We start from the raw sequence: 12,038 nt of genomic DNA, 5'->3' as shown, positions 1-12,038 counted from the left end.
TTGCTCTATCTGATGTTAATTTATTCAGCAAATTGGCATAAGGCTTACGCTCCTGGACAAATGATCCTAAAGCTGTGCTCCACCATTGCTCTGACTATACGACTAGGGTCCTGGGACTTCCTGGGGACCTTACGGGGCTGGAGGGAGTCTGGCCCATCTGTGTCCCCAGGACCAGCTGGCGTTTATGAGCACTGACCATGTGCCAGGCTCTGTCATCTGGGTGCCTGGTGTGTGGAGTCACCAACCTGTCCCCATCTGCCCAAGACTTTCCTGGTTCGAAAACCGAGTGCCACGTCCCAGGAACCCCTTGGTCCCATTCATGTATGTGGGCTCCTGTCCTCTCGGCTTCTCTCCCGGGACAGATGCTATCATGATGCCCGTTTTAGAGATGGAAAAACTGAGGACCAGGGTGTGCATTTGACCGCAGGAAGCCTAGTGCAAGAAGCCAGGGCTACCACCCAGCCAGGCTCTCCAGTCTTTGCACCCATCAAAAGCATAACCTGGGAAGGCCTGGACCAGCTCCCACCCCTGGCCTGACTGAGAGGCAGGAGCCCCCAACTCCAGCTCCACAGCAGGCGTGTCTCAGCAGATCCCAGTCCTCGCTGTCAGCACAGGACTGCTGCCCCCAGACTTCAGTTATTCAGCATCCTCTCTTAAGAGCGTGGTAGCTGGCCAGAGACTTGGTCCTAACTAGAGATTCTTGGGGATAGCAATGGGTTCTGAGGGTGGCCAGGGACAGGGTCTGAGCTCCAAGTCCTCAGGGATCTTTCCACCACCCTGAGATGAGGGATTTGCATCTCTTTTACAAAAGGTGAAACAGGCTCAGAGAGGTTAAGTAACTTGCCTACAGTCACACAGCCAGGGAGACCCTGGGTCTCAAGCCTATTTGTCGTTGTTTAGTCACTAAAAGTCATATCCTACTCTCTGCGACCTCATGGACTATAGCCTGCCAGGATCCCCTGTCCATGGGATTTTCCAGGCAAGAATACTGGAGTGGGTCGCCATTTCTTCCTCCAGGGGATCTTCCCGACCCAGGGATCGAACCCACAGACTCGGGTTCGCCTGCATTGGCAGGTGGATCCTTTATCACGGAACCACCAGGGAAACACCTATCAGATGACCTCAAAATGAGAAACTTGGTTTCTCAGCTTTCCAGAGCTTTGTGGGAGGGTGTGCTATGGGCAGTGGCTGTCTGGGGCTCACGGCCCTGCCAGTTAACCTACCTGACCTACAATAACGGGAAGGTAAAACAGAATTACCCTGGAAGATAAAAGCCCCTGGAGGAGCCTGCCTGGGGGGGGCGGGGGGCAGTGGCGCAGACCAACCAGCCCAGGAGCTAGTTCAGTGCCCTCTGCCTTTAGCCTCAAGACCTTGTGGGCAGCCTGTGGTCACGCTGGCATTCCAGGGGCTTGCCTGGCATGTGGGGAATGTCCCAGCAAAAGTCTTGGCCTTTGGAGATGCTCAGAAAAGGGAAGTGCTCCTCTCCAGGGTGGCGGTGGGGATGGGCATCTGTAGAAAATATCCCCTCCTGGGTACCAGGCTCAGAGTCCAGTGCAGTGGGACCTGGGGAGAGGTACAGAGTGGGAGGTGTGCTGGCCCCTGGGGCTGGAGACCCGGGTTGTTCCCCCTCAGGGCTGTGCTTCCTGAGTCCTAGCACATCTCTTACCTGCTTCATACAAGGGCTCACTACTCTATAGCAAAGAACAGGGATGTCTGGCATGCTGCAGCCTATGGGGTCGCAGAGTTGGACACGACCCAGTGATGGAACAGCAACTCGCTCTATGCCTGTGAACCTCTGCAGCCTCGGGATGGGAACGCCGTCACTACCCCGAGCCCGATTTGGGCCGGGGGCGCTGGGTGCCTGGATCCCCGGGAGGGAGGGTGCGATTCCGGGCAGCGCTCTGGGAGGGACACTTCGGGGAACCACAGACCCTGCTTTGGAGGCTGCAGAGCCTGGGTTGGGTGAGTTGGGGTCGGCAGACCCCTTCCCAGCTCCTGGCCTGAGCCCACCCTTCCGCCCACAGGCACTTGGAGGGTCCCCTCTCTGCTCCTTCAAAGCTCTGAGCTAAGTCCACCTCCTCCAGGAGCCTCCGGAGCGTTCCGCTAGTACTGATGAGCTCCGTGGTTTCCGAGGTCTCTAATCCACAACCTCTAATCTGACTCAGGCCTTCCTCCCGACTGGGCTTGGGGTTGGGGGGGCCTCTGAGGGGTCCCCTGCTCTGGGCGAGCCCTCAGGCTGCGGCGCCGCGAGGGTGGGGCTTTGGTATTGGGGGGAAGGGAGCGGTGGCCCCAAGTGGGGGGGACTGCAGAGGCCGGCAGTGCAGAAGGAGGGGCCGCTGAAAGCGCAGCCGCCGCCCGCGCCCCTCCGGGCCCCCAGCGCCACTCGGCTCGCTGGCTCAGCCCGCGCGCCCCCCGCTCGGCGAGCCCCGGGGCGGGGCGGGGCGGGGGCGGGGCCTGGCAGCGCTGACGTCACCCCGCCTATAAAGGGGCTCGGGAGCCGCGAGCCGGCTTTGTAAAGCCGCTGTTGAGGGTGCGCGCACGGCTGCGGCAGCCGCCGAACAAAGGAGCAGGGCACAGCCGCCGGGACCCGCCACCGACCGCCCGGGCCGCGCCGGCCCGCCGCCAGCCGCCACCATGACCGCCAACGGCACGGCCGAGGCCCTGCAGATCCAGTTCGGGCTCATCAATTGCAACAACAAGTACCTGACGGCCGAGACGTTCGGGTTCAAGGTGAACGCCTCGGCCAGCAGCCTGAAGAAGAAGCAGATCTGGACGCTGGAGCAGCCGCCCGATGAGGCGGGCAGCGCCGCCGTGTGCCTCCGCAGCCACCTGGGTCGCTACCTGGCGGCCGACAAGGACGGCAACGTGACCTGCGAGCACGAGGCGCCCGGCGCCGACTGCCGCTTTCTCATCGTGGCGCACGACGACGGTCGCTGGTCGCTGCAGTCCGAGGCGCACCGGCGCTACTTCGGCGGCACCGAGGACCGCCTGTCGTGCTTCGCTCAGACCGTGTCGCCGGCCGAGAAGTGGAGCGTGCACATCGCTATGCACCCGCAGGTCAACATCTACAGCCTGGCCCGCAAGCGCTACGCACACCTGGGCGCGCGGCCGGCCGACGAGATCTCGGTGGACCGCGACGTGCCCTGGGGCGTCGACTCGCTCATCACGCTGGCCTTCCAAGACCAGCGCTACAGCTTGCAGACGGCCGACCACCGCTTCCTGCGCCACGACGGACGCCTGGTAGCGCACCCTGAGCCCGCCACCGGCTACACGCTGGAGTTCCGCTCCGGCAAGGTGGCCTTCCGCGACTGCGAGGGCCGCTACCTGGCGCCGTCGGGGCCCAGCGGCACGCTCAAGGCGGGCAAGGCCACCAAGGTGGGCAAGGACGAGCTCTTCGCCCTGGAGCAGAGCTGCGCCCAGGTCGTGCTGCAGGCGGCCAACGAGAGGAATGTGTCCACGCGCCAGGGTGAGTGGGGACGCCGTCCCTCGCCTCTTTCCGGCCTTGCACAAAGCGCACCCCACCCCACCCCCGTCCCCACGCCTCCCGCCCTTCCTCGCCCGCGGCAATCCCGAGCGACGCCCGGTGCGCCCCCGCTGGGCGCTCAGACCACCCCACCCGGCCGCGGAGCGTGCGCTCCGACCTCGAGGAAGGGGCGAGGGGTGGGGCTTTTCCCATCCTTGGGGGCCGTGGCGCGGCCCCCACTCCGCCTTGGGCTAGGGGCTCCCTAGGCCGCGCTTAGGCCCCGCCCCGGGTGCCACCCTCGCACCCCCTGCCCAATCTGGGTCTTCCCGACTCGTGCGGATCCCTGGGCTCCGTGGGCCCAGCCCTGGGGGAGGGACGCCCCTCGCCCGGTGCCTCGTGCCCTTCCCCCCGTTAGTGGGTCTTCAGTTCCAGGGCGGAGCGAGGGGTCGCCTCCGGCGCGGGGCGCGTTCGCGCTCCCTAAGGGCCGCCTTTCGCGGGCGGGATGGGTAGTCCTTTGGTCTCCGCGGGGTGCGCGTCCACGTCCCCCGGGTCTGGGCCTCTCTGCACCCCCTCTGGCTGCTGGGAGGGGTTGGCCTCTGCTGGAGGGGGGCGCCCGGAGTGTCTGCCCTTCCCCCCCCAGCCCCTCCTCCCGCGTCCGCCCCGCGCTCGAGGCCGCGGCCTTTGTGAGCAGGGGGCGGGCTCCTCGACAGGGCCCTCCCTCGCCCCCTTTGTCCTGCTCGGTCTCTGCGGATGGGAAAACCAGATGAGGCTGGGCGGGGAGGGAGTCGGCTTTCTGCGGGTCCCCCCTGCTGGGAACCCCCCCGCGCCGCACCCCAACCCCGGGCCGGGTGTTCCGTCCGAAGCCGCCCCACGGCCTCCCTGCTCGCGCCCAGGTCCAGGGCGGCGTGGCGGGGATGGCGGCCCGCCAGGCACCCCGCCCTGCGGCTCGCGGCCGGTGCGCTCTGCTCCGTGGGTGCCCGAGAGCGGTCCCAGCGTGAGCCGGGAGACTCCAGCCAGGCACCCTCGGAAAGTGCCCCCCACCCCCACCCCCCGCTCCGCCCCGCCTTGAGTAAACCCACCCCCTAAGACTCCCTCCTGGAACAGCTGGCTGCAACTCGACGCGTCCTTTCCTGGGGCCTCCCGCCGGCCTGGCCATTTCCTACCGGCCTGCCCGCCAGAATGAGCCCCCACTTTCCGGGCTCAGATTCCCCCCCAGGCGGCTTCTCTTCCTTCTGGCGCCCTGGCCCCTCCTTTGACCCAGAAGGCAGTCTGTTCCTTCTCCCCGGGGGGAACCTCTGGGTGTCTTGCTCCCCCCAGACAGGAAGGCGGACCCCGGCCTCTGGAGATAGATGGCTGTGTGGGAACCCCAGGCAATGGCCCCTCTTCCTCCTGATGACCACCCTCCAGACGGTACTCTGCCCAGAAGGTAGCAGCCCAGTGGCGGCTCCTGCCCGAGGTTGCAGGCTGAGGACTGAAGTGGGCCAAGCTTCTTCCATCCTGCAGATGAGCGGGTTTAGGCCCAGAGAGGAGAAGCCCTCTGCCCAAGGTCACACAGCAAGCATGCAGCAGGCAGAACTGGGTTTGAGTCCAGAAAGGGTCCTCATCTGGACCCCCTGACACCTCCCAACCCCTGGGGACCATAGGACCTCCCCCCTCCAGTCTCACGCAGCACTAGGTGGGGCAGGACTCCTCACCTACTCTGCAAACACTGAACCCCTAGTGAGTGAGGCATGCTGAGGCCTGAGTGGTGAGCTAGTGGGCACGTCCCGGAGCCTTCCCTGCTGAGCGCTGTGTCCTCATTGGGACGTGAGCCACATCTTGGGCAACAGAGGTGTCTGGGACTCCAGGAGGTCCATGAGGGCCCCAGATTAGATGGGAGAGGTCCCTTTCTAGGGAGGACATTTGACCTGACCTGAGGATGAACAGAAGGTGGGATGTATCAGGTGTGTGGGACAGTGTTGCGGACACAGAGCACAGCTTGTGCAAAGGCCCTGAGGCAGAGAGGAGCAGAAAGCCCAGTGCTGGCCGAGAAGCAGTTTGTGAGGTTGGTCCACGGGACTGGATCAGCCAGCAGGGCTGCAGGACCCGGAGTGGGTGCTCATCAATGAAGGATGCTCCGTGCTTGCCGGCTGTGTCCCACCCCTTCCCTGTGAAAGATGTGGCAGGAGCCCCCTGGGGCCAGGAAGGGGCAGAGAGAGCGTGGGGTATTTTCGGCAGGTTCCAGGCGGCGAGCCTGGACAGACACCCTCTCCTTTGAGTAAGGCTCGCTGGGGGTGTCATGGTGTGATTCAGTCTGATGGGGCAGGAGGAGCCGCCGGAAATTGCAGCAGGAGAGCTGCGGGCTCATCTGTGCGTTTAAAGGGGAGGGAGCTTTGGGGGCCAAGATTGGGGCTCCCTTGGCCTCAGGTTTTGGGGTCCACTCTGACGTCGGGTGTCCCTGGCGGGATGGAGGGTGACGGGGCCGCGCCGCGCGGGGCTGGGGGGCGTGCCTACAGAGGCCATTTTGGACAGGCCTGCGTGGCAGGGAGGCGGGGGCGGCTCCTCCAGACTCGTTGGGAAGGAGGAGCCTCCTGGGTTTTGCCGGCGGGGACGTGAGTCATCCCAGCAGCCGGGGCCGTGCGGGTGGGGTGCTTCCTGCTGAAGCTGCAGGCTGCTCTCAGTACCCCCATCTGTAAAGGGCTCCACCTGGGTACGTTCTTTGTGGCCAGACCGTGTTTCTGGGAGGAGGTCATCGCAGCTACCGTTAGAGGCAGTGTTGGCCACCAGGGCGTAGGGTCCTGAGAGCTGCTGTGACAAGGCAGATGGCCCACGTCCACCCCAGGTCCTGGGAAGTGGGGTCACCATGACCACACAGGCGGGGTTGCTGAGTGAGCTGTATTCAAGCTCCTTTGGCCCCTACCTGTCCTGGGCTCCGCTTCCCTGGTGGTTCAGATGGTAAGATATCTGCCTGCAGTGTGGGAGACCCGGGTTTGATCCCTGGGTCAGGAAGATCCCCTGGAGGAGGGCATGGCAACCCACTCCAGTGTTCTTGCCTGGAGAATCCCATGGACAGAGGAGCCTGGCGGGCTTCAGTCCATGGGGGGTTGCAAAGAGTTGGATATGACTCAGCGACTAACACCTACACACACTGCCCTGGGCTCCGGCAGGACCCTGGGCGGAGCCTCAGCACAGTTCCCACCTGACCTCACAGCCCCTTTGCCTCGGGCCAGCTGTGGCCCGGGGTCTCTGTGCTCAGGAAGTGCCCAGCCCCAGCGGCTGGAAGGTGAGACTGGCTGAGGAAGGGCCGGACGGGCCGGGCTTTGTAGGATGTGTAAGAGTTCTCTTGATGAGGCAGGTCATGTTGGCCTCAGGGAAGGATGAGGCCACTCCTCAAGAATGAGGAAGCTCGTGTAAAGATGGAGTAGGAATTTAAGGTGGTCGGGTAGTGGCAAGAGTTGACAGCAAGGAGAAGTGAGGTGAGGCCACAGAAGTTTCTGGACTCCCTCCCTTAAACTGAATGGGTGGTGGAGAGCGCCCGATTTTTGACCAGCCAGGGGATTTGGGGACTGCTAAGGCTGGGGGTCTCATCAGACCATGGGGTGTGGTGCAGGCAGGGCTGTGCTGGACGGCCCTGGGGCTGGAGACAGGGAAAGCCGTGATGGACGGGGGCAGGGCCCGGCGTCTCCGGGGGGACATGCCCGTGGGCTCTGCTGAGCCCCCGCACCTCTCTCCTTACTTCCCGGGGCTCCAGTGGGCCTGTGACTCACGCTTTCTGTGCTGCTGTTGATGAAAAGAAAAATCCCAAAGAAAACCCTGTTCCCATAGTAACCCAGCTCTAATTAGAGACTCCCAAGGCCGAATGGGGCCTTTCCCGTTGGGGCAGGGCCTTGGAGCCAGGAGGGGCCCCCCTGGATGGAGTGGACACTCCCCCCAGCTCCTCCTGTGGGGGGCAGAAGACCCGGTGTCTACTTGGTGTCGGGCTCCTCCATGCTTTCGATCTCCTGGCAGAACCGAGAGACACCGAGCCTGGCTGACAGAGAGGGAAACTGAGGCTGGGGAGGTGCGGTGAAGGCGCCTGGCCCCCAGTTTGAGTACCTTGCTCACCGGCCTAGGCCTGTTGATGCAGCCAGGCTGGATGGGGTCTGAGTGGCTGAGCAGACGGCGGTGGTCATCGTGTGGCCAGGGGCAGGGACCCACCGCTGCAGAGTCCTGCTTTGTCCCCCTGGTGGGAGGGGAGTCGCTGGGAGGAGCAGGGGCGCAGGGCTGGCTGAGCGCCCGGGACCCGAAGTCTCCTGGAGAAGGGTCCCCTGGCGTGTCTGGCCTGAGCCTGGTGTGCGCCTTGTGAATCTGCAGGGCCATGTACCAGCGAGTAGGCTGGCAAGCGCGGGGGTGCTGACCGCCATTCACAGCCCTCCCCTGCCCTCCTGTCCTTCCCTTGCCATCAGCCGGCCTCCCATGCGTGGGGCACGTGGTGCCCCATGGCCCGGCAGGTGGGGTGGGGCAGGCTGGCTGGATGGGTCTGAGCCAGGAGGGACCCCCGCCCCACGTGCTGGGCGTGGCCCCGGGACGGCCCGGCTCTTGCGGACTGGGCGCCCCAGCAGGCCCAGCCCTTGCTGCTCCTCACCTGGTGCTCTGCGGGGGGTGTCGTGGTGGATGGCACTCACCTCCACCCCGGGGCCTGAGTAGACAGCTGATCCCTGGCACTGGGACTCAGGGGACCCCGGGGGGCTGGGGGTCGAGCCCAGCAGTGGTGAGGGTTCAGGGTGACCTGAGGAGGCCGCGGCCACCAGTCCAGAGAGGGGAGGGAGGGTTGGGGGACAGGGCTTGGCACGAGGCCTGCGTTTGTCCCCTTCTCCCGAGAGCCCGGGGACCCCTAGCTTTCTCCCTGGGTGACCTTGGGCGTGGGCCCTATTTCTCTGTCTCCCTCTCTCTTGTGAGGCAGGGTGCCGCTGACGTGGACACAGGCCCTGGTTGGTGTGGGTCTGACACCTGTCAGGCCCTCTGGGTGGTGCCCGCAGAGCCAAGAAGGGGTCCTGGGCGGGGGTGGGGCACTCAGCCCCCAGGCCTTGGCACTCGCCAGCCTCATCTCATCTGAAGGGGCGCCTGCCACCGGCCCCGGCTTCTTAAAGGCCTGGAGGCCCACCTCACCCAACACTGAGGCTCTTAGATCCACGGTGCTTGGGGGCGTGAACTTGTGGTTGTGACCAAAGGTTGCATTTCAGGTTTTAGCTGGAGTCCACACGGGTGTGCAAAAGCGATGGGGCTGCAGCTTGTGGGAACAAAACCCCGGAAGCCACCGCTTTTGCAGACGATTTCAGGATGTGGACACGTGTGAAGGTGTTAGGCAGGTCATGTGCAAATCGCGATCTGCCACCCGCGTGCACTTTAAGGTCAAGAAAATGCGTGTGTGAACACAGGGGAAGTGGTTAGGAGGCTGTGGTCGCCCAGCATTCACAGAGGCTCTCCGGGGGTGCGGTGGGCGTGGGGGGGTGGTGTGTGACTTTGCTTTTAGGAGTTTTCTAGATTTCCTGAAAGGAACACGTGCAGTTGCTCTTTGAACTTTTACACATACACAGAAGCAGGAGGGAACAATGAACCACCGCATAGCAATCCAGCGGCTGCCATACCAGCTCCCTGGGCCTCCATTCATTGTTTTTGGTTGTACTTCCTGCAGAACCCAGACATCCGGGCGTTTCATCTCGAAATCTTTGCCTGTGTCTCTATGAACAGCAAGGCATCCTCTCACATACTGACAGCATGATTAGCAGTAACTAACCCTGCCCCTCTAACCCCGGGCCACGTTCAGATTCTCCCCGTTGGCTCCACAGTATCTTCTTGCATCTGGTTTGCTGCCGAGTTTGACGTCTGTAAAATCAGAGAGAGTGACGTGTAAGTGGACCTGGCAGGCTTTGGTCCTTGACTGGTCCTGCCCGGGATCCTGGGTTCTTCCTCTGATGTGGAGGCCGAGGGGTCTGAGCCGTGTGGTGGGTTCTCAGTAGTCCCCCTGCCCCCCGCTGTACTGGTGTGAGGGCAGGGCTGAGGTTTAGCCAGAACTGGGAGTTGCAGGGGTCCCTGGTCCTAGCTGGAGGCTCTCCCCGCAGGTATGGACCTGTCGGCCAATCAGGACGAAGAGACCGACCAAGAGACCTTCCAACTGGAGATCGACCGCGACACCAAAAAATGCGCTTTTCGCACCCACTCGGGCAAGTACTGGACGCTGACAACCACCGGGGGTGTGCAGTCCACCGCCTCCACCAAGTGAGTGCCCGCTGCCCGCGCTCGCCCGGGCTGGCCCTTCCTGGGGGGATGACCTCTCCTGACCCTGTCCCCCCGCCCCTTGCCCCAGGGATGCCAGATGCTACTTCGACATTGAGTGGCGCGATCGGAGGATTATTCTGCGTGCGTCCAATGGCAAGTTCGTGACGGCCAAGAAGAATGGCCAGCTGGCGGCCTCCGTGGAGACGGCAGGTAGCCGCCTTGGGCACACCTCAAGCCCCAGTTCCCTGGGGGGGTGGTCCTCACTATGCCATGGTCACTTACGAAGCCCGCCCTGTACCGGGCATCCTCCCAAACTGCCCCCACCTCGCCTCCTCCAGGGCTGGCGTGCTGTGTGACCCCAGGCTCCTGCTGTCCCTCTCTAAGCCACACCCTGGGCATTGCACTCCCCCACCCTCGCCCCAGTCCCCCTGAGGCTCACTGCTTTTCCCACTTCCTGGGACAGGGGACTCGGAGCTCTTCCTCATGAAGCTGATCAACCGGCCCATCATTGTGTTCCGCGGGGAGCACGGCTTCATCGGCTGCCGCAAGGTCACGGGCACCCTGGACGCCAACCGCTCCAACTATGACGTCTTCCAGCTGGAGTTCCGAGACGGCGCCTACAACATCAAAGGCAGGTTCCCCTGTGGGCAGGGCTGAGCGGGGCCCCCGGGGGCAGGGAGGGCCAGTGTTGGGCACAGAGGGTACCCTCCTCCCCTCTGTGCCCCACTTGACGCTCTGACATGGCTTGGGCCATTCCAGGCCCCACGTGGCCGGCAGGGGCTCAAGCTGGGGGGAACCCCTTCTGCTCTAGAGGGTACAGGAGGGAGACCGCGGCAGACAGAGCTCGGGAGGGAGACGGGGTCCTCAGAAGGGTCGGCAGGGGCGCTGGCACACACTTAGCTGTGGGTGGGAGGCGGCCGGGAGGGGCTCCATCCATCCATGTGGGTGGACAGCAGACCCCAGCTCCGCTCTGGGAGCCGTGATTGCAGGGTGGAGGTCAGAGCCCAAGGCAGGGCCTGACGGGGTCTCCCCGGCGCCCTTGCAGACTCCACGGGCAAGTACTGGACGGTGGGCAGTGACGCGTCTGTGACCAGCAGCAGCGACACCCCGGTGGACTTCTTCCTGGAGTTCTGTGACTACAACAAGGTGGCCATCAAGGTGGGCGGGCAGTACCTGAAGGGGGACCACGCCGGGGTCCTGAAGGCCTGCGCCGACACCATTGACCCCGCCACGCTGTGGGAGTACTAGACCCCCGCCCCGCCGCCCCTCCCTGCCCTGCCCCCGCCCCCGGCTAACGCTCTTCTCCTGGGGGGCTCCGCTGCGGGTGGCGAGCCCCTAGCCTTTCAAACTGGAAACCCAGAGCAAACGGTGCCCTCACCGGTCGTCCCCCGGGCAGGTCGGCGCTCCGACCTGGCCCTCGGTGGGCTGTCCCGGCCCTCTGCCCTCTCTTCTGCACCCTGGGCGAGGCTGGAACTTCTCTCTCCTGACCTCAGACGACTCTGAGCCTTATTTCCCCCAAAGAGGCCGAGGAGGAGTGGGGGAGCTGGGAGGCCTTCCCGAGCCCCCGCCGCCCCGGAATGGCGGGGTGCGTAACTGGAATCTCCTGTCCCTCCTGAGCCTCCCCCCACCCCGCGCCCGGGAGCCACACTCCCGCCCCAGGCCTGTCGGCGGCCCCCTCGTGTCTGGACAGGTCAGGGCTGGCTCCTGCCCCTGCACACCCTGCTGCACACCCTGCTGGGATCTGGGGGCCCTGCCCCTGTCTCTCTTGGCTTTCCCTCTGGCCTGACTGGAAGCAGAAAATGACCAAATCAGTATTTTTTTTTTAATGGAATGTTATTGCTAGAGGAGCCCCAGGCAAGCCTGGTTGTAGCCATGAGTGGGCTTGAGGGGGATCTTGAGACTGAGGCCTCTGCGCCTTCTCCTCCCACTAGTGGTGGGGCAGGCGGGGTGCCTCCCCGAATCCAAACCCCACCTTCCAGGGGCTTTCTCCGCCCTGCCCTCCCCAGTGCCCACCCCAGGCCCGGGTCTCACCTGGTGGTGCTGGGCCCCTCACCGCCTCAGCCAGGGCCCCATGTGGTCGGTGCTCCTCATCTGACCAGACTCCCGTCTCGGCGCGGGATGAGGCTGGGCGTGGCCCTCAACCCCTCAGCCGGGAGCCCCCTGGAAGCCCTGCCCCTGCCGGCTCCCCTCCTTTCTGGTTAGTGTCCACCACGCATCTCACTCTGGGTGTCTTGGTCTTTTATTTTTTGTAAGTGTCATTTGTATAACTCTAAACGCCCATGATAGTAGCTTCAGACTGGAAAGAGCAAAATAAAATAATGCAAGTCTGCAGCCTTGA

The 12,038-nt window shown here is 64.0% G+C and overlaps 1 protein-coding gene and 1 long non-coding RNA gene across 2 annotated transcripts; one reads left to right on the top strand and one right to left on the bottom strand.

Moving 5' to 3' along the window:
• Window positions 1–2,528: 2,528 nt before the first annotated feature.
• On the top strand, window positions 2,529–12,038 carry FSCN1 (fascin actin-bundling protein 1). The gene is made up of 5 exons (XM_070460466.1): window positions 2,529–3,466; window positions 9,544–9,700; window positions 9,789–9,910; window positions 10,164–10,331; window positions 10,746–12,038. Exons 1-5 carry the CDS (start codon window positions 2,635–2,637, stop codon window positions 10,946–10,948), a joined length of 1,482 nt encoding a protein of 493 aa, XP_070316567.1. The 5' UTR covers window positions 2,529–2,634; the 3' UTR covers window positions 10,949–12,038.
• On the bottom strand, window positions 8,985–10,230 carry LOC139032742 (uncharacterized). Its single transcript, XR_011485337.1, has 2 exons — window positions 10,140–10,230; window positions 8,985–9,307 (listed from the first exon to the last, which is right to left on the bottom strand). It is a non-coding gene; the product is annotated as an uncharacterized lncRNA (long non-coding RNA).

This window comes from Odocoileus virginianus, chromosome 33 (genome assembly GCF_023699985.2).
Source record: "Odocoileus virginianus isolate 20LAN1187 ecotype Illinois chromosome 33, Ovbor_1.2, whole genome shotgun sequence".
NCBI lineage: Eukaryota > Metazoa > Chordata > Mammalia > Artiodactyla > Cervidae > Odocoileus > Odocoileus virginianus.
The sequence above is the reverse complement of the archived record's forward strand: the minus strand, read 5'-3'. Positions and strand labels throughout refer to the sequence as shown.

Bases quoted from the DNA above. Each gene is read 5' to 3' on its own strand.
- FSCN1 (XM_070460466.1), top strand. From the start codon at position 2,635: ATGACCGCCAACGGCACGGCCGAGGCCCTGCAGATCCAGTTCGGGCTC. The intron at 3,467-9,543 runs GTGAGTGGGGAC...CTCTCCCCGCAG, and splicing joins GAATGTGTCCACGCGCCAGG to GTATGGACCTGTCGGCCAAT. The intron at 9,701-9,788 runs GTGAGTGCCCGC...CCCTTGCCCCAG, and splicing joins CAGTCCACCGCCTCCACCAA to GGATGCCAGATGCTACTTCG.